The sequence below is a fragment of the Neovison vison genome, chromosome 5 (genome assembly GCF_020171115.1).
Source record: "Neovison vison isolate M4711 chromosome 5, ASM_NN_V1, whole genome shotgun sequence".
NCBI lineage: Eukaryota > Metazoa > Chordata > Mammalia > Carnivora > Mustelidae > Neogale > Neogale vison.
In genome coordinates, this window is record NC_058095.1 from 86,555,344 (window position 1) to 86,581,384 (window position 26,041).

At 45.3% G+C, this 26,041-nt stretch overlaps 2 protein-coding genes across 2 annotated transcripts in view; both read right to left on the bottom strand.

The window, feature by feature from the left end:
* Window positions 1-6,707, bottom strand: part of LOC122906923 (mitochondrial intermediate peptidase) — a 170,228-nt gene extending 163,521 nt beyond the window's left edge. Inside the window, exons 1-3 of the mRNA XM_044249420.1 lie at window positions 6,371-6,707; window positions 4,456-4,629; window positions 528-616 (exon numbers count right to left, since the gene is read on the bottom strand). Coding sequence (XP_044105355.1) covers window positions 528-616; window positions 4,456-4,629; window positions 6,371-6,559 — 452 coding nt within the window. The 5' untranslated portion in view covers window positions 6,560-6,707. The remainder of the gene's footprint in view (window positions 1-527; window positions 617-4,455; window positions 4,630-6,370) is intronic.
* Window positions 6,708-13,387: 6,680 nt separating this feature from the next.
* Window positions 13,388-20,406, bottom strand: LOC122907816 (complement C1q and tumor necrosis factor-related protein 9A). Its single transcript, XM_044250645.1, has 4 exons — window positions 20,314-20,406; window positions 18,759-18,945; window positions 15,558-15,620; window positions 13,388-14,160 (listed from the first exon to the last, which is right to left on the bottom strand). The coding sequence occupies exons 2-4, from the start codon at window positions 18,922-18,924 to the stop codon at window positions 13,388-13,390; spliced, it is 1,002 nt and encodes a 333-aa protein (XP_044106580.1). The 5' UTR covers window positions 18,925-18,945; window positions 20,314-20,406.
* Between the last annotated feature and the right edge of the window lie 5,635 nt (window positions 20,407-26,041).

Consider the following 26,041-nt stretch of genomic DNA (forward strand, 5'->3'; position numbering starts at 1 on the left):
ATCAAGGCCCCAGCCTACCTCAGCCCTCCTTGAGAGTTTAATGAACCCCCTGACCTGCCCTCCCCACCCCAGATCCCAGGGACCACAAGGCTACCTGTCTCTGGCCCACAGCCATTAGCGCAATAGCAATTTAATCACAGAATCATCAAAAAATTCCAACTTGCCACTGAGGTACTAAAAAACTCTCAGTGTAAACAACAATAGGGGGCATAGGTATTAGCTATGTGCCTGATGCCTCTAGAAGCACTCTAGAATCAATTGTCTCATTTTCCTCACAGTTAACTCTAAGAAGGAAATCATGTTATTACTTCACTTACAGACAAGGAAGCCAAGTGACAGAACAGATGAGCAGAGATAAACAACTCCTTGCATTGCAGGAGCCCACGAGGAGTTCGCAAGGGCCTGTCCCCAGGGCCCTCCCTCTTCCCCACCACCCTGCAGGGATGAGCCCTGGAGACCAAGTTCCTCAAGCACAAATCCACAAGGCCACATCACCCAAGGTTGTCATGAAGGGGAGCAGAACATACTTTTCTACCATGGTGCCAATACTTCTACAAGCTTCTTCCGCCGCCTCTCTGAATGCACGCTCAGGGTGAGCAATTTTCACAAAATCGGCCTAATGAAGAAAGACAAAACCAAGAGGGAATTTGATGGAAGCTTTCTTCCGAGATCTGAGGGTAAAAATGAAAACCTGAGCTTTCAAGTATGCCATTTGGCTGGCCCTACTGCATTTCCATTACTGACATTTTCCCAAACCAGCAGGGCTAAGCGGCTTCTTGCTGAACATATATTAACTCTTATTCCAATCAAGGGGGTTTCATTCCAAAGAAAATACGTTCACTAACCTTATTTCAGAAAAGCCTTTCTCCTTCAAATATAAACCAAGTGAATTCCTCCTAATTCTATGGTTCAATAAAGCAGAATCTTCTCTCAAATATTCTAAAACTTCCTAATAAACACTGTTTGCAGTATGGTGCTCACATTTGCCGGGTTCTGGGGAAGAACTACAGAAGCAAGTTTTGTTTGTTTTTTTTTTCAACTGACAGACAACATAGTTTCAAGACTGATTTAACTACTTTCCTGCCTTTGTGCAGAAAACAAAGGCATATTCTCTCTTTATAGGCCTTTTACTAAATATGAATTCCCTGTCTCAGCTGAAATGACTCCCAACTACGAGTGCTAAAGTGGCTTCAATACGGAGTTTAGCATTAAACTGAGATAGAATTCTTTTTACTTTTTTAATGAAATCACATAAAACCAGACTTTAATTTTCATGTTAATTGTAGTATGTTGCAAAAAAATTCAAGGGAAATACAAAATACCACGTACTTTCTCCATTCTCCAAGAAAACATATGTGACTATAATATGAAATAAAATCACCACAAGGCAAAATTTCCTAATTTTATTATTAGTTTTCAAAGTAAGAACATTTAAATCCATAGTTTTATACATTTGATGTAACAATAAGATAACATTAATACTAGAGCACCTGAAAAATTACTTATGTAAAATTTACAATTTGTATAAATTACTAATCTACATGTTGCAGAATTTACAATCAATATTTATTTCAAAATATTGGCATACATTTTAAATTTCATTTGTGGGGCACCTGGGTGGCTCCGTCAATTAAGCGTCTGCCTTCAGCTCAGGTCATGATCCCGCAGTCCTTGGATGGAGCCCTGCAGGGAGCCTGCTTCTCCCTCTCCCTCTGCCCCTCCTCCACACCATGCTCTCACTCTCTCTCCAGCTCTCTCTCTCAAATGAATAAATAAAATCTTTTAAAAAATTCATTTGTAATAGGGATGAGGAAAACAACACTGTTACATAAAATAAAAAGAAAATAAAACCAAACAACCATTTGGTGGGAAACAACAGTTTATAAAACCCTTGCCTTATTACAGTATTGATCTTACTGGCAGGTAAAGTCTAAAAATTCAAAAGGAAAATGGTTCTTTTAATTTTTTTACCCAAAGACTTCCACGTGTAAGTCACATTTACAGCTTTTTAAATGAGATATTACCATACCTCATAAGTACAAAAATCTTCAAAACTAGGACAAGCTATGAGGCAAAGAGTTAAAAATCTCTTACCAAGCAGAAGCACCAATGCAAAAAAAAAAAAAAAAAAAATCCTAGAACACCACTTAATTAAAATGAGGCTAAGACAATAAATAAGCCACCAACAAATAAAGTCAATACTTGATGGCACATAAGTGAAATTCCCTGAGAAATATTTTCCTTTTCAGCTTTCAGTGACACAATTCCGTGGAGAAGGTCACTGTGAGGCGTCTTCGGGCATCTCCCGGGTCCTCCATCATTCTAAGTGCTTGCTACGCATACACTTCAGAACAAGATCAAGACCCTACAAAACCAAGAAGTGACTACAATAAGCCTGCAGCAGACCTCACTTCACTCTTGGGAAAAACTTTCATATACTTTATCAATTTCCTTAAAATGGGGAAACTCACGGTGACCGTATGGCAATCTGAAGGGTGTTACTGCTCTATTCCGGTGTGCGGGAGGGGGAAAAGGTTCCAATCAGGGAACAGCAAAGATGGGGAAGTGTTATGTGAGGTGAGAGAGGTCATTCTCAGAGGACAAATGATTCCATTCATCTGACATTTCAGAGGAGACAAACTACAGGAATGGAGAACAGACAGGTAGTTGCCAGAGGTACGTGGGGAGAGCTGGGTGTGACTATAATTCAGGGGCTTTTTTGGGGTAATGGAATAGTTATATACCCTAATTGTGATGGTGGCTACATGAACACATTAACTAAAATTCACAGAATTGTACCATCCCCAAAAAGAAGTCAATTTTACTGTATGATAATCTTAAAAATAAATAACAACTTTAAAAAAAAAAAAAAAAAGGGAGGCTAACTGACTTTCCAACCTCCCCAACGTAAGGAAGACCTATTCATTGGACCCTAAGCAGCTAGACTGCACGTAAAAGATACAGAAGAGCAGGTGAGGGCATGATATCTGTGGCCAGGATGCCTGGCCTCTGAGCCCAGCTCCATCACTTCCTAGCTAGACAACCCTGGGTATATCAGTTCACCTCTTACTGCCTTTCTTTCCTCAACTGAAAATGGGAGAGATGCTGAGAAAGTTAATTCGGTTAATCCAGGCAAACCTCTTACCAGGGTCTAGTGCCTCATAAAATCTAAAAAAAAAAAAAAAGATCTCAAAAAAAAAAAAAGTTAACTTCAGAATATAAAGTCCATGAGGTCAGAGACTGTGTCTGTCACAAGTCATGCCATTCCCAGTGCCTAGAACAGAGCCTGGCACACGGTGGTGACTCAGTATTGAATGAATGTGAAGAGAAAGGTATATACAGTCCAATACCAAGTCAACAAGATCCTGAGGGTCCACAATGTGGAATTATGTGCACTACTGCAATCTCCTTCACTGACATGACTAATGAGGAGGTGGTCTTTGGAACAGATAAAATATCATGCCTTCTACCTAAGCAGTGGGATTCTTAGTGAAGAGACCTAGGTACATGTCTATATCCACTTCAAAATACGAAAAAAGGAAGTCCTTAATATAATCAGTTTCATATCCAAACCTTAGTTTTCACTGGAAAAGACATTCCTGAAAAGGTTTTTTAAAAACTGGCTTTTCGGGGTGCCTGGGTGGCTCAGTGGTTTAAGCCTCTGCCTTCAGCTCGGGTCATGATCTCAGGGTCCTGGGATCGAGCCCCACATCGGGCTCTCTGCTTAGCGGGGAGCCTGCTTCCCCCTCTCTCTCTGCCTGCCTCTCTACCTACTTGTGATCTCTCTCTGTCTATCAAATAAATAAATAAAAATCTTTTAAAAAAAAAACTGGCTTTTCGTAAGATTAATTTTATTATAAATGTACAGGTAAAGGTCCTATTAAAATTCTGATGGAAGTTTTCATGAATGGGGCACCTGGGTGTCTCAGTGGGTTAAAGCCTCTGCTTTCGGCTCAGGTCATGATCCCAGGATCCTGGGATTGAGCCTCACATTGGGCTCTCAGCTCGGCAGGGAGCCTGCTTTCTTCTCTCTCTTTCTGCCTGCCTCTCTGCCTATTGTCATCTCCGTCTGTCAAATAAATAAATAAAATCTTTATTTAAAAAAAATAAGTTTTCATGAATGAAGAATCTTTGTCAAATGAAGACTCTTTGCCATACGAGTAACCATTCTTTTATTATATATCACATGTGCATCTTAACTATACATATTAAAGTACAAGCTCCATACCACCTTCTCCTATACGTTTTTTCCCCATTCCTAAAAACCTACTCCCACTATACCAAATCACACCCAACAGCTCTCAAATAGCTTATATGCTGTTAGTCTAGGTGCTACCAAACCAAGCACCAGATGCTTTGAACCCTAGAGTCTCTAACATTAAACCTAATGAACGTAGCTTAAATTTTAACACCTAGACAGAGAGGTAGCTTCAAGGCTTACAGTAAGCATCTTACCAAGTCGGCCACCCTGCACAAGGAATCAGAAAGCTCATCGAAAATGAGCACGGTCTGGGGTCCAGGCGGCATGGAACACACACGCTCCACAAGCAAGTCTGCCTTTCTTAGGGCATTTTCTTGTGCAATCCGAAATCCTTCTGGGGCGCTGAGCTCAGGAACTCCAAAAAGACCCTGCAATCCAGAGAATATTTCCTATGTGAAACTAAAAATATGACTTTTTTGGTATTAAGTCCTTTTTTCATAAAAGAATCTTGGTTTTCCTTGGGTGTATCCTATCATTATAATACTTGTCATCACAGATAACCATGTTCACATTCCCCACATCATTCCACACAAATTAAGCTATGAGTATTTTAAGAATGGACTTTTTAATTTTTAAATATTTCACAAAAAACAAAAATAGAATGATAAAGATTAGCTGCTCTGTAGATGACTAACATGTTGATTTTTGAAAACAGCAAGAGGTAAAACTACCAGGACTGATAAGGCCTATTGTTTCTGCAAGAAGGGATGCATGAAATTAACCTCTTTTCAAAATGAAAGAAGTTGAAGAAAAGACAGTTCCAGGCAGAGCAGAATCGGGACCAAAACCCAATTAGATTCTTTACACTGATTTAATTTGATTCAAGTACAGACTATTTTTCATTTCCCAGCACACCTCCCCATACTGGAGGATGGGAATTCTAAACCTCAGACTACCAGTTACAGTAATGACAAAAGAACTACATAAACCTTTGGGGCTTTTTGTTGTTCTTGTTTAATCAAAAACTGATTCACATATATGAAAATCTGTTACCAGTTCTATAATCATGACACACGTAAGAAAAATAAACCTAAAATTAGTTTTATTTCATCCACCCAAAATCAAACTACTCTTTCCATCTTTCTACTCAGCACCTATAGGTAGTTGTTCTCTTCACCCTAATTATGTTAAAACCGGATTATGTTATTTACCCACATGGAAGTTGGTGTAGCCAATTTCATACAAAAATATTTTTAAAACAAAATGAATGACAGAAATCAAATAAGAAAACACATCATTAGGCTCAGTGTCCTAGACTCTCTATAAGAAAACCATGTCCTAGACTCTCTATAAGAAAACTGTGTTAGAAATAATGAAGAAATAAAAAAGGCAAAAATAAAACTAACAACCTGAAGTGGATAAAACCCACAAATGTGAAGTAAAACAGGCTTCAGGTAAGCCCCTTCCGAGCTCGCTTTCCTTTCACCTTTAATTCAGTCATTCAATAAATTCTGAGTGCCTAGGGAACGCCAGATAGCATACTGGGTATGTGGAGGTAGGAAATAAACAAAAACCAAAGAATTCAGTCAGTGACTTCTTCGGGTAAGAAATCAACGTGATCAATGTCATCGCATTATAGGCAATGAGACTCTTCTCAATAGTTTTGTGTTTTAAAACAAGAAGAGTACAAACACTGGGAAATAACGGAATTTGGAGCATCAATGGAATAGTAACCACAGGACTACCCGATGCCCCCTACGAACAGCAGGGCGGGGCCTCCAATGCGCTAGGGTGGGTTTGGAGCAAAAGGGAACTTTAAGCCGGGATTGGTCTGAGTGTGAGGAGAGGGCGGGACCCTCCAAGCGGAATTCACCGCCACCGGCTAAGATGAACTATTTGAGTTCATGGGGAGCAGGGGCTCACGAAGAGGCACGTACTGGGACCCACACTCTGGGGACAGGACCAACAAAGGCCGCCCCGCTCCCTTAAACCTGTCCCTCAAAGAGGAGGTGACGGGCAAGGTCACCAAGAGCGCAAAAGACACAAAATGGGTTCGCTGCCCGGCTCCTCCCAGACCCAAAGGACCCCTCCTAGATCCCTACTGGCCACGCGGAAAAGGGACCGGCTTATCTCGCGCGGACAAGGGGAGACCCCTCCTGCGCCGCTCACCCGGCGCTCGCCGAACAGGTCCAGACGGCGGCCCTGGGGCTTGACATTGAAAGCGGCGCCCACCGGGGACCAGCTGGTGCTGACCTCTCGGGCCCGGATCCCGGCTCCGAGCCCGCGCAGGCCCGCTCGCCCCGGCCATAGAGCCGCTGCCCGGGATCCGAGCCCTCCCAGCCTCCAAGCGCACAGCATCTTGTTCCCAGAGCAGCCCCGTTCCCCGCCGCGAGGTCCCGCCCCTGCACCGCAGCTCCCGCAGCGAGCACGCGCGCCGTGTTTCCAAGGCAGCGGCCCACGCCGCGCCACGTGACGCCAGCGCTTCCGGGTCGGGCCTTGAGGACCCTCAGGACGTGAGCACGTCGGCGTCCAGAGGGCAAAAGCGTCACCCCGCCGCCTTCATGGCAGACGCCGCGGTCTTGCGCCCCCGTGTGCCTGGAGTCAGGAACCGCCAAGGTTTAAGTCTTTCTTATCACGTGACTCGAGCCGCGCGGACCCAGTCTGCGTGCAGGGCCAGTTCTTCCTGGAGGAGGAGCGAACGCTCTGGGAACGCCGCCTGAGTGAGTGCCTTACCCGGCGTGACAGGACTGGTGACACTCGTCCACTCTACCGGCCTGCACTTTAAACAATGGTCAGAATTAAATAGACGGTGTGGCTGCAGTGCATGGCCAACTATCCATGAGTCTTCATTTATTTTGACTTGTAAATTTTATTACAAGAATCTACAGCATGAATTTGTAGAGGGAGGGTTTCGCCAAACTTCACTCAGCCGTAGGGCAAATGAGAAGGTCTGGGGGGCAGGAGGCGGAGAGGGAGTCGTGATTTGGGGCTTCGGATGGCCCGTGTGTAAGGGCATGGCCCCTGCGGAGCCTTGGTCTCCTGTAAATGAGTGGAAATCGCGCCTGTTTGGAGTCGGGGCCCTGTTCTCGCCCAAGGTGCGAGGATTAACCTTGCTCACCTTCAGCGTGCTCCTCTGCAGAGAGCGAGTCCTGCGAGGTGGCTGCGTCCTCCACCTTCCTGAAGGGCATGCAGATTAAGTAAAAGGGTTCAGTGTTTCTTTTGAGAGACTTCTGCAGGTGGAGGGAGACTTCAGTCGTTGGAGAAGGGACTGAGGGTGAATGAGGCCGCCAAAGCAGCCCTGACATTGGCCTGGCTGTCTCGGTCCACGCACCTGCCACGTCTGGGGCTCTCACTTTCAGGGCTGATGGGAGTGCTGTTGAATGGCGAATCCACATGGGGTGGTCCCCTTGAGAATGACCCCTTCTGCAGAAGTGAAGCCAGGTGTGTGGGTATGAGAAGACCCCTCGGATAGTAAACAAGAGGGAGGGCTGGGTACTGCAGCCTCTGGCCAGCTCTTCAAAATACAGCTCTCCACCTCATTTTTTGTTTGTTTGGGGGGTTTTTTTGTTTGTTTGTTTTTAACGATTTTATTTATTTATTTGAGAGAGAGATCACAAGTAGGCAGAGAAGCAATCAGAGAGAGAGAGGAAGCAGGCTCCCTGCTGAGCAGAGAGCCCAATGCAGGGCTCTATCCCAGAACCCTGAGATCATGACCTGAGCTGAAGGCAGAGGCTTAACTCGCTGAGCCACCCAGGTGCCCCTGTTTTGTTTTGTTTTTTAAGTAGGCTCTACACCTACCCTGGAGCCCACAGCAGGTCCATACTCACAACCCTGAGATTAAGACCTGAGCTGAGATCAAGAGTCCAATGCTTGACCCACTGAGCTACCCAGGTGCCCCTCTCCATCGAGGTTTGATGCAGGAACTAGATACCAACTGAATCTCTTAAATCAGCGTCTGAGTGCAGAAGGCATTGATGGCTGTGGTCTTCTAAGACCGCAGAACCTTGATTCCTTTGCCTTGGGTGTCAGAGGTGTGAATTGTGCAGAGGACCAAGAACCCAAAGGAACATTGTTATTCCCAGGCAATCCACAGTCACGTTTTCTTAAACTACTTTATTTGAAGTCTTTCCAGACCCTTATCTCAGCTGAATGTTTAGGCTTAGTGTAAAGCTGTGTTCATTTTAACATTGCCCGTTGAGTTTAAGCAGTCCTAAGAACCTTCTGCAAAGTTCTAGAGAGCCAGAAGTTAAGTCCGGGAGTGGCACAAGCTTCCTAAAGATAGCTTCTAATCTCCCTCCCTCCAAAAAAAGAAAAGAAAGAAAGAAAAAATTTCAAATGGAGTTTGTTTCCAATTTAGCATGGCAAGGTAAAAAGCCCAATTGATTGTATGGTAAGCTGTGATTTCCTTTTCTACTGATTTTTTTTAATCACAGATTTAAAATGATTTAAAAATCACTTAAATCATTTAATCATTTAATGATTTAAAATCTCCAAGTCCTTACCTCCATGGTGATTAATATCACATTAATATCACAGTATTGCTGACTGGTTGGTTCTTAGGGCAGCAACCCCACATGACAGACCCTGCCTGTGTATCAGACCCTTACAAAGATGACAAATGTGGGGGCGCCTGGGTGGCTCAGTGGGTTAAAGCCTCTACCTTCAGCTCTGGTCATGATCTCAGGGTCCTGGGATGGAGCCCCGCATTGGGCTCTCTGCTCATCAGGGAGCCTGCTTCCCTTTCTCTCTCTGCCTGCTTCTCTGCCTACTTGTGATCTCTGTCTATCCAATGGATAAATAAAATCTTTAAAAAAAAAATATGTCAGGTGTGTCATGTAAAAAAAGAAAATTCATCAATATATTTACAAAAATGCTTATTTCATCACATTTTTTTCAAAGGTGTTTCAAATATGAGAGCCTTCCTTTAGCCCAGAATGATTGACCTCCAAGGATACCTAACCATTGTAATGCAACCCTTAAACCCAAAAGTGTCCTCAAGGGATGATGACTTGTCCTAAATTAAGAAGGTATTCGGTGTCTCAGAGAACCTGCATAATTAGACTTTTAAAAACTGCAGTCCAGGGGCGTCTGGGTGGCTCAGTGGGTTAAAGCCTCTGCCTTCGGCTCGGGTCATGATCCCAGGGTTCTGGGATGGAGCCCCGCATCGGGCTCTCTGCTCAGCAGGGAGCCTGCTTCCTCCTCCTCTCCGCTTACTTGTGATTTCTGTCTGTCAAATAAATGAATAAAAAAATCTTTAATAAGTAAATAAATAAATAAAAACTGCAGTCCAGATTCATAGACAACCAATGAAATATCACCCCATATGACAGATTAAACACACCCACACCCCTGCCAGTCAACTTCATCTTTTTTAAATCCTTTAAGACATGTTTTACATCGCATCTTCTATATTTGACCTCAAAAAAAAAAAAAGGATTTTATAAAAACTGATATCCTTGTACAATCATAAATGTATTTTTTCTTTTCACATCTACTTCAACCTATAAAGTTGTGTTCCTAAATAGAAAGGAGTTAGCACAGGTAGCCTCCCTGTTCAGTCCATAACAAAACCAGGCTTTACCCTGCGGAGCAATAGCTTAGATTATTACAATTCAAGAAAGCTGCAGAAGCCAAAGGATAAGGACACTCTGGCTCAATAAATGAAGTGATCAGTCATGCTACCGCTGAGCGTTGAGTAGGGCAGCAAGGAGGATACGGGGGCTGGGCTGCAAAATTGAAGGAGAGACTCACTGTCAGGGTCATGACCAGGCTGTGTCAGCACCTGAAGCAGGTGCCTCCTGTAGTGCCGCACTCTGGGTGCCTCACTTGGTTCCCCCCAGTCGTGGCTCTGTTCTAGAAGAAACAAGGAAGGCCAATAAAATACCTATAAACAGATTCATTCTGTATAATTCCAAGATTTTCCATAACCACCAAGTAGTTTTTCAGTATTTCACTTAGAGCAGTGCTGCCTGCACGAAAGTCCCATTTTTCCCAGGGAATGAAGATATCATCACAGCTATGTTGATTCAGTAGGAGTACAGAGAGAATGGCTTTAAGTCCCAATTTCTAGAGGCACACCCTATCAGACAAACTGGCCCCAGGCTGTGATTTAGAAAATAGTGTAGCTTGAATGTGCACTGAGCTCGCATTGTTTTGCTTCTTTATTAGTTGCTCTTAATTAATAGAAAGTATACTAACTGATGTAATCCTTTCAGCATTTTAGAGGCCTGGGACCATATGAAATTCTTCCATTCCAGCACTGCTGTGCCCTAGGAGACTGGGGCACAGGGCGCCTGGGTGGCTCAGTGGGTTGAAGCCTCTGCCTTCGGCTCGGGTCGTGATCTCGGCGTCCTGGTCGTGATCTCCGCTCGGCGGAGAGCCTGCTTCCTCCTCTCTCTCTCTCTCTCTGCCTACTTGTGATCTTTGTCTGTCAAGTAAATAAATAAAATCTTTAAAAAAAAAAAAAAGAAAAGGAAAAAGAAAAGTTGAATAATGTACCCACTTCAAATTCCTTTGTTGTGGCTGGACCAACAAACCATACACCTCAACTCTTAGTCTTGGGCTTCTTCCACTACAATCATGCTGCCCCTCTCCTTGGGCCGTAGACTACTTAATATTCTTTGAGACAAAAGCCCTGCATCAGACTGGCTCATGCAACACAATAGTCCAGAGGTATCTCTGCCTTCAGGGACAGCTGGGCAGAGGGGTCTCAACACTGTCATTAGACCTGGGCTGTCTCCAGCCCTGTTTGATTTTGTGTGGGGGCGCTGCAGATGAGCTAAATGCAGGCAGCTGAAATTCTAGCTTCACCTGAAGATCTTGACTCCCTTACCAGTCGGCCTTCCAAAGTGGCAGATGGAATCTCATTGGCTCTGATTGGATCGGGCTCCCTTTTGGAAACAGTCACTGTGGCCAGAAGAAGGTGCTGTTCTTATTAGCCAGGGCTGAGTCTTGTGTCCACTGCAGAGTGTGGAGTCTACACTGTTTGAAAGACTTGCCTGACATTGGGGAGGGTATGTGCTATGTGTGTGCTGTGAAGTGGGTAAACCTGGCGATTCACAGACTAATAATACATTATATGTTTATTAAAAAATTTAAAAATTTAATTAAAAAAAAGACTTGTTTGAGAGTGCACACCAGGATGCTTTGACCAGACGAGAGGGAAGTGGATGGTACATGTTTGAACAAGAACCATCCGCTGTGGCCTAAAAGGCAAGTTTCTTTCCACCCCACTTTCTTAGTAAATCCATCTCCACCCTCCACTTTCCTCTGTTACTGCTTGGGGTCTCTATCCAGTAACCTCTGTCCAGTAACAACTTCCTTTTGCGTAACTCCTTTAAAAAATTTAAAATTGAAATGAGCCACCCAGGTGGCTCAGTCTTTAAGTGTCTGCCTTTGGATCAGGTCATGATCCCAGAATATGGGATCGAGCCTGGCATTGGCATCCGCACCGGGCTCCCTGCTCAACGGAAGCCCGCTCTCCCTCTCCACTCCCCCTGCTTGTGTTCTCCCTTTCTCTCTCTCCCTCTCTATCAAATAAATAAATAAAGTCTTTAAAAGATTGTTTATAAGGTAAACAGTGAAAAACAGCTAATGGAATTCACCTTGCTGGATTTTGGTTTCCTTTGGGACCTGTGATCCCTTTCTTCCTTCTTTTTTCTCTCTTTGGGAATGGGACTGTCTATTCTGTGCCCTTTCCCCCCACCACCCCCTTGTATTTTGGAAGCAAATAATGTGTCTGGTTTTGCAGGTTCACAGAGGGAGAGGGATTTTGCCCCAGGATGGGTCACACAATAGATCTTCCTTACAACTGACATCGAGGATTTAGATGAAGAGACTGAGGACTTTAAGTTGGTTGATTTTTAGATGACATTCTTAGACTTAGCATTGATGTTGATGCATGTGGGTTAAGGAGAGTGTATTTGGCACTGGGGAATATCAAGAATTTGTGGGGAACCAGAGCAGTCTATTACAGGTTGAACTTGTCTCCCAAATAGGTATGTTGATGTCCTAAGCCTTGGTATCTATGAATGTGACTTTATTTGGACTCGGGGTCTTTATAGGTGTAATCAGGTTAAGATAAGGTCACAGTAGATTAGGATGGCCCCTATTCCAAATGACGGGTGTCCTTATCAGAGAGGGATGTTTGCACACAAGCAGACAAGGAGGGAAGGTGGCTATGTGAGGATGGGGGGAGAGCTGGAGGATTCCACAAGCCAGGGCATGCTGGGTCCACCCGAAGCTGGAAGCAGCAAGGTAGAACCCTCCTCGAAGGCTTCAGAGGGAGGCTGTGCTGACACCTTGATTTTAGACTTCTAGCCTCCAGCCCTGTGAGACAATCACTTGCTGTTGTTTTAAACTCCCCAGTTTGTGGTACTTTGTTACAGCTGTCCCAGGAACTGAGCACAGGTTCAAGTCTGGCAAATGGTCTCATAAACAACTATTTTTGAACTGAATGGTGGTAAAAAAACCTAGGTTATAAAACAAGCAAAGTGTTCCATGGCTCTCTGGGATGTCTCCTTGTCACCTGCTTACAACTCTTATTAGTTATGAAATGGAATGAACATATGAACACTTCCCTCTTCTTTCTCCCAGTATCCTCAGAAATTCAGATGAGGGCTAAGTCCTGATATGGTTCCTCCAAGCACTAAAATGACATCAGAACCTGAGTCCTATAAGAAATGTATATGCAAAGCACTCTTCCAGTAAAAGAAACGATGGAAAATCATATGTAACTTATAATAGACAGGGCAAGCATTCTTTAAGATTTCATTTATTTATTTATATGATTTTTTTTAAAGTAATCTCCACACCCAATGTAGGGCTCCAGATCATGACCCCAAAATCAAGAGTGGCATGCTCTACTGATTGAGCCAGCCAGGCGCCCCCAGATTTTATTTTTAATTAATCTCTATACCCACCATGGGGCTGGAACTCCCAACCCTGAGTTCCACAGGTTCCCCCGACTGAGCCTGCCAGGCGCCCCAGTGCAAGCATTTTTAAATTTACTCTTGGAAACAGCAATGTAAGTCACATAAAATCGGCTTTAAGGATAACTTTCCTATTGTTGTCTCCCTATGACGATTACAGTAATCAGAGTGGGTCGCAGAGCAGAGCCATCTGAGAACCTGTTCACCAAGCCAGCTCCGAGGGGGGGCAGGGGGGCAGATCCTACACGTCTCCCCGTCACTGGCTGCCGAATAGAAGGAAGCCTGTGAAGGTCGTGTCGTCGTCCTCATCTGCGAACAAGCCATTGAACCTCTCCCCGCCCGTGACCTGCAGCCACACCTCGTCCCCCAGCTTCAGTGGCAGCACCAGGCCGCCCGATGCCTGGTCCTCAGAGCTCATGTAGCCGTCCTTGGTGTTCAGTATCTTCACCCCATTTTTGACCAAAGATACCTGAACGTTCCTGGAGAAAACGGTGATGTGGTAGGTGAAGTAATAGACGCCGGCAATGTGGCAAATGAACTTCCCCGTGGCCACGTTGTAATGACTGAACTCATTATACAGGATCTTATCAAATTTAATGGGCACATCTGAACTAGGAAACTTGCTTAGCACCGTGAGCCCCACCGTGAAAGCACTCTTGGGCAAGACTGGAGTCTCACCAATTTTCCCTTTCTCGCCTCGGTCCCCTTTCCAGCCTCTCATTCCCCGGACTCCTGGATCTCCCTGGGGTCCCAAGGGCCCAGCATCTCCCTTGGGGCCAGGCTTCCCAATGGGGCCCACGGGGCCAGGTAGACCCATTGGGCCCAAAGGCCCAGTGCTGCCCTTTAGCCCTTCTGGACCAGTGGGCCCCACATTGCCTTTATCCCCCTTTTGCCCTTGAGGGCCAGTCTCTCCCCTGAGACCTTTCTCTCCCATGGGACCAACAAATCCCTTTGGCCCATGTTTCCCCGGGGGTCCCCGTGAGCCTTGATCGCCTTTGACGCCTTTGGCTTCAACTTTTCCATCTGCTCCTAGATGGAAAAAGAAAGAAAAAAGGAAAAGATGATTTGTGAAACATCAACTTATAAAACCAACTTTGGCTTTGCCATTGTTGAGCATATGAATGAAATAAAGCAGGGCCCGGGTTCAGTAGCTGCTCAGGGTCTGAACGTTAATTTACTCCTAAAATGAGTGCACAGCACACACACACACACACACACACACACACACACACACGTGCATATACGCAAAATAACTGACTCCTGTCGACTGTGTTAGTGTTGGGGTTTGTATTAGAAATCACAGATCTCTACCATCCCAGTATACTACTCAGACTACTAAACGATGTAGATCCTTGAGAATGTTGTCTTTGGAAGGGGGAAGAATGTCCAAAGGCAGATGAACTCAGGCTGCTTTTGGCTAACTAAATTCACCCTACTTCTTTGACATCCTTTACAAAACTCCTCATGGGAGTGAGCACAGAATAAAGTCCTCCTCAAGTGTGGGAGTCACTGCTCTCTGCTGGCCAGGCCAGCCTGTCCACTGTACTGACTGCATGACCCTGGTCCCCACTGTGCATACATTCTTGGTGCTTCCCTATCTCCTCCTCCCCGACTGGAGAGCAGTGGTTATGAGCACGGAGTCTGGAGTTAAATGCCAGAGTTAAATGCCTCCTCCACGTAGGCACAATGGGACATTAGGCAAGCTGATTAGCCACCTAGCCCTCTGTTTCCTCCTCTGTAAAATTGGGATAATGATACTACCTCATGTACAGGCTGTCGTATTGAGTCAATACGTGAAAAGCACTTAGAACAACCTAGCACAAAGTGAACATTATTTGTGTTTGCTGTTGTAACTTCTCTCTCCCCATTAGTCAAAACCACCAGAGCCCTCCTTACCCCCCAGGGCCCAGTTCCAGCGCCACCTTCTCCATGCAGTCTTGCCAGAAGCACTGAGTCAGAATTTAATGTCACTCCTCAATGTTCATCCACTGAACTGGGCTTTAGTGAACAACGTCCCTTGAACCAAATCCAGCCTCCCACCTGTTTATGTGGCCCACAAGCTAAGAATGGTTTGCATTTTTAAGTGGTCGCAAATAATATTTGGCACTACATGAAAATTATATAAAATTCATTTTTTCGTTTTCATAGAGTTTCACTGGAACACAGCCCCACATACTACTTAAGTATCTGTGGCTACTTTACATAGCAGTTGTGACCAAGACCCTATGTCAGCAAAGTTGAGATTACTTATGATCTGGCCCTTTACAGAAAAAGAATTGAGATTCTAGAGAGCAAGAGCAACCTTGCCCTTATTGTTGGATCGTCCTCAGAGCCTAGAAAAGGACTTGTCCTAGGTGAGCACCAAATGGTTATTCAGTCATCGATGGCTGGAATTAGAGCATGGTAAGATGAACACAACTTCTGACCTCGTTCTCCTTTCTCTCCAGCCATTCCATCCTTCCCCGGACCACCAGGATGGCCTGGTTCTCCTAGGCGGAAGAGAAGAAAACAAACAAGAATTCAGGTTCTAATTCCACCTTTCCTAGACAGTGGTCTCCATCATGAGTATAGACTGGAGAATCCTGGGTGTGTGCCCAGCCCTAACACACACACTGCCCCTCTCAGAAGTGCAGATGGAGAGAGGCACACATGACTGAGCACCAGGGGTGCGGAGTTGTGTACAAAAAGTGAACTATGAAATGCGCTAGGTGGATCTCCCAAGGACCCAGCTCTGAGATGGCAGGACAGGAAGGGAGTATGTGCACAGAGGATCACAATTACGTCTTTCTCTTGTGAGGGGAACTCAGATAGTGACTGACCATTGAAGGCACCGGGTGGCCTTCTCACTTCTCTTTTTCTATCTCTCTTGCATAGAATGGAATGGAAGGTTCACTAGCCTCCTATGAAAACATGGATGACTACAGTTACCTGGCACTATTTGGGATGAAACGGAGGATTCTGGAAGGATCTCTCCAGCACCTTAGAATGGTGGTAAACCTCACTGATCAAGGTGGCATGGCAGATGCTATTGGGAACCTCTGGTGAGTGAGGTTTTGCCTACTACACATGAGTTTTAAGCTCAGAGCAGGCTGAGGTCTGACTTCCCATGTTATAGGTCAACATCTCTAGAGTCAAAGGCAGTCCTTGCTGTAAGGAAGGAGACTGGAGGCAAAAGATGAAGGAGTCATGAAGTCAGAGTTGTATCCTGTGTCTGTACACACACATTATACCCACACGTATGTACCCACATCACACGTGTGCACCCACATCACACACACATGCACACTATGGTCCCAGTGGGATGGTGAAAGAATGGATTTCATTGACATTGAGATTTTGCCATTAACTTGGACTGGGCTTGTTACTACCCAGAAATGGGACTGAACTATTGCCACTCTAAAAAGTGGCATGGACTCACTGGACATATTCCCCATTGGAGACCCCACAGAGCAGACTGAAAGGCAGTGGTTAGAGAGATGGTTGGTGATCACCTGCTTCATCTAGCCCCCCAACAAAGTCCTTGGAACACCAGATGCCAAAAACTGGGAAACACTTAGAAACACCTAGTCTTTCATTCATCTATAGAGTGGACTTCCTGTAAGTAATTTGTTCTAAGACTCATTTCTCCAGATCTTAACAAAGACTTTTTAAAAATCCATATGCCAACAGTATTTTCTGGCAAAGCATTAATCTTAGTCCGTCCTGAACTTTCTTTCTGTGTATTATTTCAACTACTGTTAATATAGTCAGAGGAATATCTAATCTTCTGATATGATTATGAAATATCAAAAAGGCTTCTAAATGTTCACCATCAAGTTTAGTGAAGTTTTCATACTATAACGTATTGCCAAGGAAAAATGACAGTGGTTTGTGGTCACATTCCACACAGAGTCCTGAAATGTCTAATTAATTGGGGGTGCTTCTATTAATAACTGACATCTCATTTTAAAGTTTACAATGAGGATAAGGTTCATTTTAATGAATGTAAATATAAATTCATATGTCCAAAGTCCTAAAAATTTCTAGGTTTTCATCAGACTTCTTGTCAGATCTGATTAGTTCATCACTGTTTTCTCCTACTCACTTACAGTTGAAGAGTTCACACTAAGAAGACAGATGACAGCTCTTCTATTTTCGTGGGATTCTTTCATGTTTGCATTATCAAGTCAATCTCCAATTTTTTATTTTTCTGCAGAAGCATTTTAGGCACCCATCTGTTTATGATAGTTTGATAGGACAATTTGAAAATCCCTTGGGCTGGGTCGTAACCACAGTACACCACAGTACACTGTTGGATAATGAGCGTGTGAAGACTCCCCCTCCTCCTAGGGGGACACATTTCAGGCCTCAAATGGTAGAGGTCCATCTGCAAAGGGACCAACTGAAGCCACCCAAGTCAATTCACATCTTAAATTTTTTTTTGAAGATTTTATTTATGTATTTATTTAACAGAGAAAGAACACCAGCAGGGGGAGTGGGAGAGGAAGAACAGGCTTCCCGCTGAGCAGGGAGCCTGATGCAGGCTCCACCTCAAGACCCTGGGATCATGACGTGATCCAAAGGCAGATGCTTAACAGCTGAGCCACCCAGGCACCCCAATATTTTTAAAGCTCTTTTTTTCTTCATGTTAATTTATCTTTTAAAATGTCAATAGTAGGGGTACCAGGGTACCTCAATCAGTTAAGTGTCTGACTCTTGATTTTGGCTCAGGTCATGATCTCAGGGTCCTGGAATTGAACCCCATGTCAGCCTCCACATTCAGCGGGGAGTCTACTTGAGATTCTCTGTCCCTCTCCTCTAGTCCTCCTCCACCAACTCATGCTCTCTCTCTCTCTCAAATAAATAAATCTTTTTTAAAAAATGAAAAAGTGTCAATAGTTTTGATGTTTTCTCCCTGCACCCAGATAGATCAGTCTGCTTATGTCTCAGCTAGGTGACCCTATGGTCATGTCTCAGCTAGGTGACCCTATGGTCAGACCCAGGCTCAAGAACTCCATTCAAGAACCAAGCCTATTAGTTGGTGTTATGGAAACCGCTCACATAGCCTGGCTTTTGCAGATCTCCTCCCTACAGGCTGGATCCTGTCGCCAAATCCCCAAACCCTGGGACGGGCTCCAACAGAGGACATACACAACTGAGTACCGCTGTGTGGTTTCAGTTACCATCTTTTTGTATTCTCTGTCACTCCACGTCACCTACCTCACTATGTGGCAAGGCAATAACTCTCCCCTGCCCTGCAGCCGGGCACTCTCTGCTAAACGTTTAGCAATCAGATTTCTCTATAGGCCCCGTGTGCCAAAGACCCACCATAACTGCAATCTGAGGCAGAAAGATCTACAACATCATATACTTCTGAGGATGGCCTGTAGTATCAGAGGTGATGGCTAACTGTTGTCCCCCCCAGACGAGAACATCCATGGAGGGGAAGCCCTGTTGGTCTGGTCCTGCACTGTTGCCCAGAATCTGACCTGGAGCAGGCTCCCAGCCCCTGCTTTCTGGGCAAGGGGTGCACGAATGAAGGAGGAGGGATCGGGCAGGTGATGGCTACGCTCGTGATGAATGAACAAAGATCTAAGAGAAACAGAAGGGTAAACGGAAGGGCAGCTGAAGTACCAGATGTTGAGTACCTGCCTCGCCCTTGTCGCCCTTTGCTCCATCTCGTCCGTCTCTCCCAGGCAAACCATTGTGACCAGGATTCCCAGGGATGCCAGGGTGCCCTTGCCTGCATGTGTCCTGCGAGTTCATGTTTCTTGTGCAGATTCCAGTGACAAGCAGGAGCCACCAGATCCTCATGGTTCAGATGCTGGAGCTGAACTGCAAAAGAGAAACACATACCAAAAGGAGAAGCCTTTGTTGCTGGGTACACAGACACAGCCCCTCTTCCTTGCCATGGGACCCGGACCCAGCCCTGGTCAACCTTGGACAGAATGGTCAGGGCAGATAAGGGCAGGAGCTGGTAGCAGACAAAGCTGCTTGCAATCAGAAGGCCACTGCTTGGGGCACCTGGGTAGCTGAGCCTGTTCAGCATCTGCCTTTGGCTCAGGTCAGGGTCCCGGGTCCAGGGATCGAGCCTTGTGTCAGGCTCCCTGCTCACCAGGGAGTCTGCTTCTCCCTTTGCCTCTCCCCCACTGTTTGTACTCTCTAATAAATAAATAAAATCTTAAAAAAAAAAAAATGAAGAAGAAGGCCATTGTTCTTGGAAGGAACACATGTGACCTGGACCACTTTTAATGGTGATGATCAAGGAGAAAGCCAAGTTCCAGGTCAGATAGTTCCATGTATCACTCCACTTTGGGTAAACCATTTTTCAGAGCCAGAGAAGAGATTAACACTTGTCTCACAAGGCTGCTATAAGATCAAATTTGATCCCAATGTGCATGAAAGGACATTTTCTTTTCTTAAAGATTTAATTTATTTGTTTGACAGAGAGAGACAATGAAAGAGGGAACACAAGCTGGGGGAGTGGGAGAGAGAGAGGCAGGCTTCCCGCTGTGCAGGGAGCCCGATGCAGGGCTCGATCCCAGGACCCTGAACTGAAGGCACACACTTAACCAGCTGAGCCATCCAGGCACCCCAAAACACATTCTCAATAGGAAAGCAAACAATTAGCATTTGATCCCACTTCTAGGTAGATGTGCAAAATAATTGAAAGGAGAGACTCCAGCAGATACGTGTACACACGTGTTCATAGCCACCTTATTCACAATAGCCCGAAGGTGGAAACACCCCCATGTCCACTGTCACATGACTGGTTGAACAAATGTGATGTACACAGATGGCGGAACATTACTCAGCCTTAAAAAGGAGGGAAATTCTGACACATCCTACAACATGGATGAACCTTAAAGACTTTAGGCTAAGTGAAATCAGCCAGAACCAAAAGGCCCAGTGCTGTAAGATTCCACTCTATGAGGCCCCCAGAGCCGTCACATTCACGGAGACAGAACGTAGAATGCTGGTGGCCAGCAGCTGCGGGGGGAGGGGCAGGGAGTGGGAGCTAGTGTTCAGTTTGGGAAGATGGAAAAGTTCCAAAAGTGGAGGGTGGGGACAGCTGAACAATGCGAATTTCTGACACTTAAAAGTGGCTAAAGTAGTAAATTGTATGTCACGTCTATTTTACCACAAAAAAAAACCCCATATAAAATGGAATGAAACATAGTAACGCGTTCCGAGCGGTCCTACTATGATCAGACGTATTCTTCGAGTTAAGGTTTTGCTTCTGCGGCAGTCCACTGAGAAGGGCCCACGCAGCACAGGACACCCCGCTCGTGAAGCACCCCCACGTCCTCCTGCGAGCTCTCGATTTGCTTTCCAGCCCTGTCAGGAGCAGAGGCAAAGCTGGTGGTGAGTTTGCAGTGAGACCTGAAGAAGCGGAGCAGCTCACCAGACCAAGTGTCCTAGGCAAAGGGAGCACGCAGCGAGGTCCCAGGCTAGTGTGCACAGGGACTCAGGGGCCCCTCTCGATAACATCAAATCTCCCCAGGAAGGGGCACCGAGGTCCCAGGCTAGTGTGCACAGGGACTCAGGGGACCCTTCCTCCCCAGGAAGGGGCACCGCATCCCTTTCGTGGAACTGTTGTGGGGCTTACATCTCTGCTCATGGACTAAAAATCTGGCTCTCCATCTGCCTGTGCTTTCCTCCTTACTGTATTCCCAGTACTCGGTATTAAGCATAGGCCCATGTGTTGATAAATATGTATCGAATGAAATGAATGTGTGGTGGCAGGTATAAGTTAGAACGTAGAAAAACAATGACACGAGGCTAGGGCAGCAGGTCAGAACCTGGACTCTCATACAGTGCTGAAGGCAAAGGACCTCTGTCCAGTCCTTTGGAAAGCTAAAGAGAAAAGTCATCTTAAACACGGTGATCTCATCCCGAAAATTCTTAATAATCCAAAATTTATGTGCCGAAGATATTAAGCACAGCATTATCTGTAATAGTGAAAAAACGTATACCACATAACGTGTGACCCTAAGTGGTTCATAGGTAGAATATTATGTAACCACTGTAATAAGTATGTAGTGCACGTAGAAACAGGTAAAAAATCTACATTGTGCTAAATTTTCAAAAAGGAGACTAAAATGCCATGCACGCGTGCCTGGGTGGCTCAGTTTTGGTTAAGTGTCTATCTTCGGCTCAGGTCATGATCCCAGGGTTCAGGGATCGAGTCCTGCCTCAGGCTACTTGCTTAGCGGGGAGCCCGCTTCTCCCTCTGCCTGCTGCTCCCCTGTTTGTGCGTGCACGCTCTCTGACATATAAATAAAATCTTAAAAAAAAAAATGCCGTGCACATGATGAGTGTAATTATGTATGCATAGTGACAAAAACTAGAAGCACGCATACCCAAGTAAACATGGTTGTTTTAGAATGGTGGGGTTATGAGAATTTTTCTTTTTAAAAAAAAATGCTTTTTTACCGTGTCTATTACAATATTTCTAGATCTATATTTTTAAAACCAGCAAGACTTGTTATCTGAAGGATTATGTCGCCATCTTATGGAAGCACCAAAATATCACAGGGTCCATTTTGATGCAAATAAAGTACTTTTGGAAAAGGAAATACAGATGTTTCCCTTTGAAGTCACAAACTTACGCCATCTCAGGAAATTGAGTTGTTTTCTTAGAGCCAAATTCCATAAATAATCTCCACCATCCTCTTCTGTTTAACTCAGAAGTGACCGGTAGTAGTCAAATTGAAATGCCACAGACCAACCTCTGCCCAAGGGTCCAAATCTTTCCTTTTTAACTTTTAAAATAATGTGTACTACAATTATTCCAAAAATACAAAGATCACAAGATCATAAAGGTGTCAAATTAAGATAAAACTCCATTTTGTCCTCCAGCTGGAGAAGAACCAAGATAAAAACAAGCATTTATCCTTCTGCAATTTCTTTCTCTAGTTTTGTATATTTGCTTATACCGTGTGCCTGGCATTAAGGCAAACTTCAGTAAATGATTTTGAATAACTGAATATGCTTTGCTCCCAAATATGTAGTGAGATGAGTAATGGCACTGTCTCTAATAAGAAAACTGAGAAGAGGGACATGAGGGCTTGCACCAGGAAGGTGTATAGTAAACATTGTATTAATACGTTACCCATAAAAATAAAAAGGTACAGTGTGCCTGGGTGGCTCAGTGGGTTAAAGCCTCTGCCTTCAGCTCTGGTCATGATCCCAGGGTCCTGGGATCGAGTCCCACATCGGGCTCTTTGCTCAGCAGGGAGCCTGCTTCCCCACCCCCTCTCTGTCTGGCAAATAAATAAATAAAATCTTTAAAAATAAATAAATTAAATTAAATAAAAAGGTACATTTGTGGTCTCACAAAGCCATGAATTGGATCCTCAGTTTCATTAGTTCAAGTACAGTTGATACACTCAGCCTTTAACTGCTAGGTCTGGTGTTGCCCCAGAATGCACTGGAGCTAGGAAGCCCCACCTTCCTTCTCTCCCTCCCCCTCCCTCTTCTCTTAGTTGGATCACCCCCATCTGTTCTCCACGCTACACTACACTGGGATCACTTATTTGGTGCCATGCTATGTTATTAGCATTTTGAAGATAGCAACAGCATCTTTTCACTTGCTTATTTTCAGTACATCACAGGCAAATATTTGTGGAATGATTTAAAAAGAAAGAGAGAAAAAGAGCTTTTGAAAGAAATATCCTGGCTCCAGCTGGGTACAAAGCATCACTTGGGGATGTGACTGGGTGTTCATTCTAATCCGTGTCAGTGCCTTTGGTGGAGATTGCTAGTTTTTCCAACGCCTCTCCTCTCCTTGCTCCTGGTAATAGAAATTTCAGGTGGCATGTGGCTGCCCATAGTGGACACTTCCCAGCCTCCCTTGCGGCAGCCCAGGTAATACAGTGAAACTAGATGTGGGGCCCCTGGGTGGCTTAGTCGTTTAAGCGTCTGCCTTCGGCTTAGGTCATGATCCCAGAGTCCTGGGATCGAGCCCCATATGGGGTTCCTTATTTGGCAGGAAGTCTGCTTCTCCTTCTACCTCTGCCGCTCCCCCTGCTTGTGCTCTCTCTCTCTCAAATAAATAAATGAAATCTTAAAAAAAAAATAAAATAGAAACTAGATTTGGGGCAGTGGGAACTGAACAAGAGGCATCTGTGTAAGGACCACAGCCTTAAAGGGAAGGGCTGTCCCCTCCCTGGGTGCCTTTCCCCTTCCCATGGCTGGACTGGGCATAGCTGAGACATCTTGGACTCCTTGAAGGAGGCCAACGCTTTAGGGATAGAAAAGTTCTAGTGACTGATGATAGCACAGACCAGACCTCACCTACCAGCCCATCCCTGACATGAGAGAGAAGTCGAGGGGCACCTGGCTGGCTCATTCAGTTAAGTGTCTGCTTTTCTGCTTTGGCTCAGTCATGATCCTGGGGTCCTGGGATTGAGCCCGTGTCAGAGTTCCTGCTCAGCGGGGAGCCTGCTTCTCCCTCTACCTCCGCCGCTCTCCCTGCTTGTGCTCTTTTTTTCTAAATAAATAAAATCTTAAAAAAAAAAAAGAAAGAAAGAAAAGTAAGAAAGAGAAGTATAATACAAACTTGCTTGAGCCGTTGTGATTTGGAGTCTCTTTTCCCTGCTGCTAAGGCCACATCTTGACTAACACAAGGCTCCTGCTGTCAAAGGTTTGAGCGCTCATCCAAAGGGAGGGAGGTTTGTGGACTTGGGCAGTCAGCCCAGTCGTCAGACTAGCCAGCACTCCCTCCATATACAGCCCTTCAGGCAACAGATTAAAACGGAGAACAGTCCCTGCCTCAGACAGATCCATATAAGCCTGTGAATCATAGAGAACAGAGGCAATCCCTCTGCTGAACGTCAAGTTCATGGGACAAAAGACCCTGGCCTTCTGCTGTGATCTCATAAACCTGACATGCCGACAGGGTTCGGGGCAGAGGCGCACAGACCGCAAGGGCTTTGGAGTTAGACAACCTCCACCCCACCGTCCCCCGATAGGTCCTTATTTAGTTAACTTCTGATTTCTGGTTGTTTCTCCTATGCTTGACCTAGATGGCTCCCTCACTACTGAATTTCTTGATAAAAGGTTACTTCATTCACTAAAAAACCTGCCAGAGGCCAGCTGAGCTGTAGTGGGTCTCCCAGCCTCTGAGCCTCTGCCTCTGTGCCTCGAATTCAAGGGCTGGAATAAGCCCTAGCATCCCTCCCAGATTCGACAGTTTAAGGATCTAAACATCGCAAGTTGTTTCCCCATTGAGTACGTTTTCTTCCACACGCCCTACCCATCTTACCCATGTATTTCTTCTTCAACATTCGTGGAGGGGCTCGTTTTTAAGCTACGCCTTGTAAATTAGTATAGTCATAAATATAAAAATGTACACACTGCCATTTGTGCCAAAGAATCTGCCAGCTTCTCTAGAAAGCTCCCTCGAAGTCTGCTACTCTTACCATTTCTTCGACAGCGTCAAGAAAGCTCCCAGCCAGTCTGCAGTGTTCCCGCAGAAGAACTTCAAAATCTGCTTTTATCTCCTGTCCACCCTCTTCCTCAAGAATGAATTTTGAGAACAGCTTGCTCCTTGCCTACCCATAGCTCTGTAGAATCTGCCTATTTTGCAAATAATTAAGCAGGATCATCACACACCAGAAATGTGAGAGCCGTTTTCGGACTCTGATGCCTGAAACTGAATTTAAAGAAGTTGTTTCCTTAGTGCACTTACCTGACCCCCGGGGCTGCAGGCTGCACCCAGGTGCGGCACAGACCAGAAATCAAGGGCTAACTAAATAGAACCACGTCTTCCTGCCACACAATTCCCTAGTGGGTCTATCTGCAAAACAGCAGGAAGGGGAGGGAACAGAGTAAGGCACAAGAGGTCTTGGAAGAACTTCAAAAATTGCAGCCACACTGGAATCTGGTAGCATCTTCTACCGTTACCAGTTCAGAAAACTTAGCTCCTTTCCCCTCCGTCTTTCTCCAAAAAGAGAGAAAGCAGGGTACACTTTCGAGTATTCTGGAAGAAGGAATCCACACAGCAGGTGTCTTCCCGGAAAATGATGTTTGTGCCTTTGCTTGAGCAGCTTTCCTGCTAACCTTGGGCGCATCATGGGCCAACAGGACAAAACTGAAGACAAACAGGTTATCTGAATTCTAGACCATTGGGACAGACATCATTTAACTGTCTCTCACACACTTCTGTGGAGGTCCTTTGATTTTAGACACTTATGTAACAGAATTTCATGCTCATCTCTACACACGTACACACACACCATCTACCACTGAGGGGAGTATGATGTGATTTTTTTTTTTATGCCTTGTAACAATTTTTAATTTTTCCCGATCAGAGTCTGTGAACATGGATCTTAAAAATAGCATCAGGAGGACAAATGTACTCAACACTATATTGAGAACCAACTCAGAGAACCTAGTTGGGTTGCAGAGGCCACACAGAGAATGGGGTATGCGGGTGTAGGGCAAGTCCCACTGAACAGAGGAGACACCTCTCTACTTGCCATGCCTCCATGTCCTCATCTGGCCCGCAGGCGAAGCAGTCCCACGTCACAGGGAAGTGGCAGGATTTAATTCAGTGACCTTAGCAGAGCTGGTTTCTCTTCCACTAGACTCTTGATCCCTGAAGCACCCAGACACCCTCAGTCCTTCCTCAGCGGGAGGGAACAGCAGCAGACAATTCTTCCTTTCTACTTTTGCTGTCCTCCCCTGCCCACGCCATCCTTATCTTCCTCCTTCTCCATCCCCAGCTTCTTCCCTGTTGCCTTCCTCTGCCTGGTCGCTCTCTGGGGTCGTTCCCAGGTGGATCCTCTCCTTTGCCCGTCTGCTCTCTGCTTCCTTTCCACCTGCCTCTCCCACTCCTACCTCTCCCTGGGGCTGCACATGGCATTGCACTCCGCACAGGTGGGACCAGACCGTCACACAGGGCCCGCCGTCCCTGCTATTCTTT

Excerpts from the sequence above, each read along its gene's own strand:
- LOC122907816 (XM_044250645.1), bottom strand. The coding sequence starts at position 18,924 with ATGAGGATCTGGTGGCTCCTGCTTGTCACTGGAATCTGCACAAGAAAC. Across the intron at positions 15,621-18,758 it reads GGGCGACAAGGGCGAGGCAG|GAGAACCAGGCCATCCTGGT; the intron begins GTACTCAACATC and ends TCTTCCGCCTAG. Across the intron at positions 14,161-15,557 it reads TGGAGAGAAAGGAGAACGAG|GAGCAGATGGAAAAGTTGAA; the intron begins GTCAGAAGTTGT and ends TTTTCCATCTAG.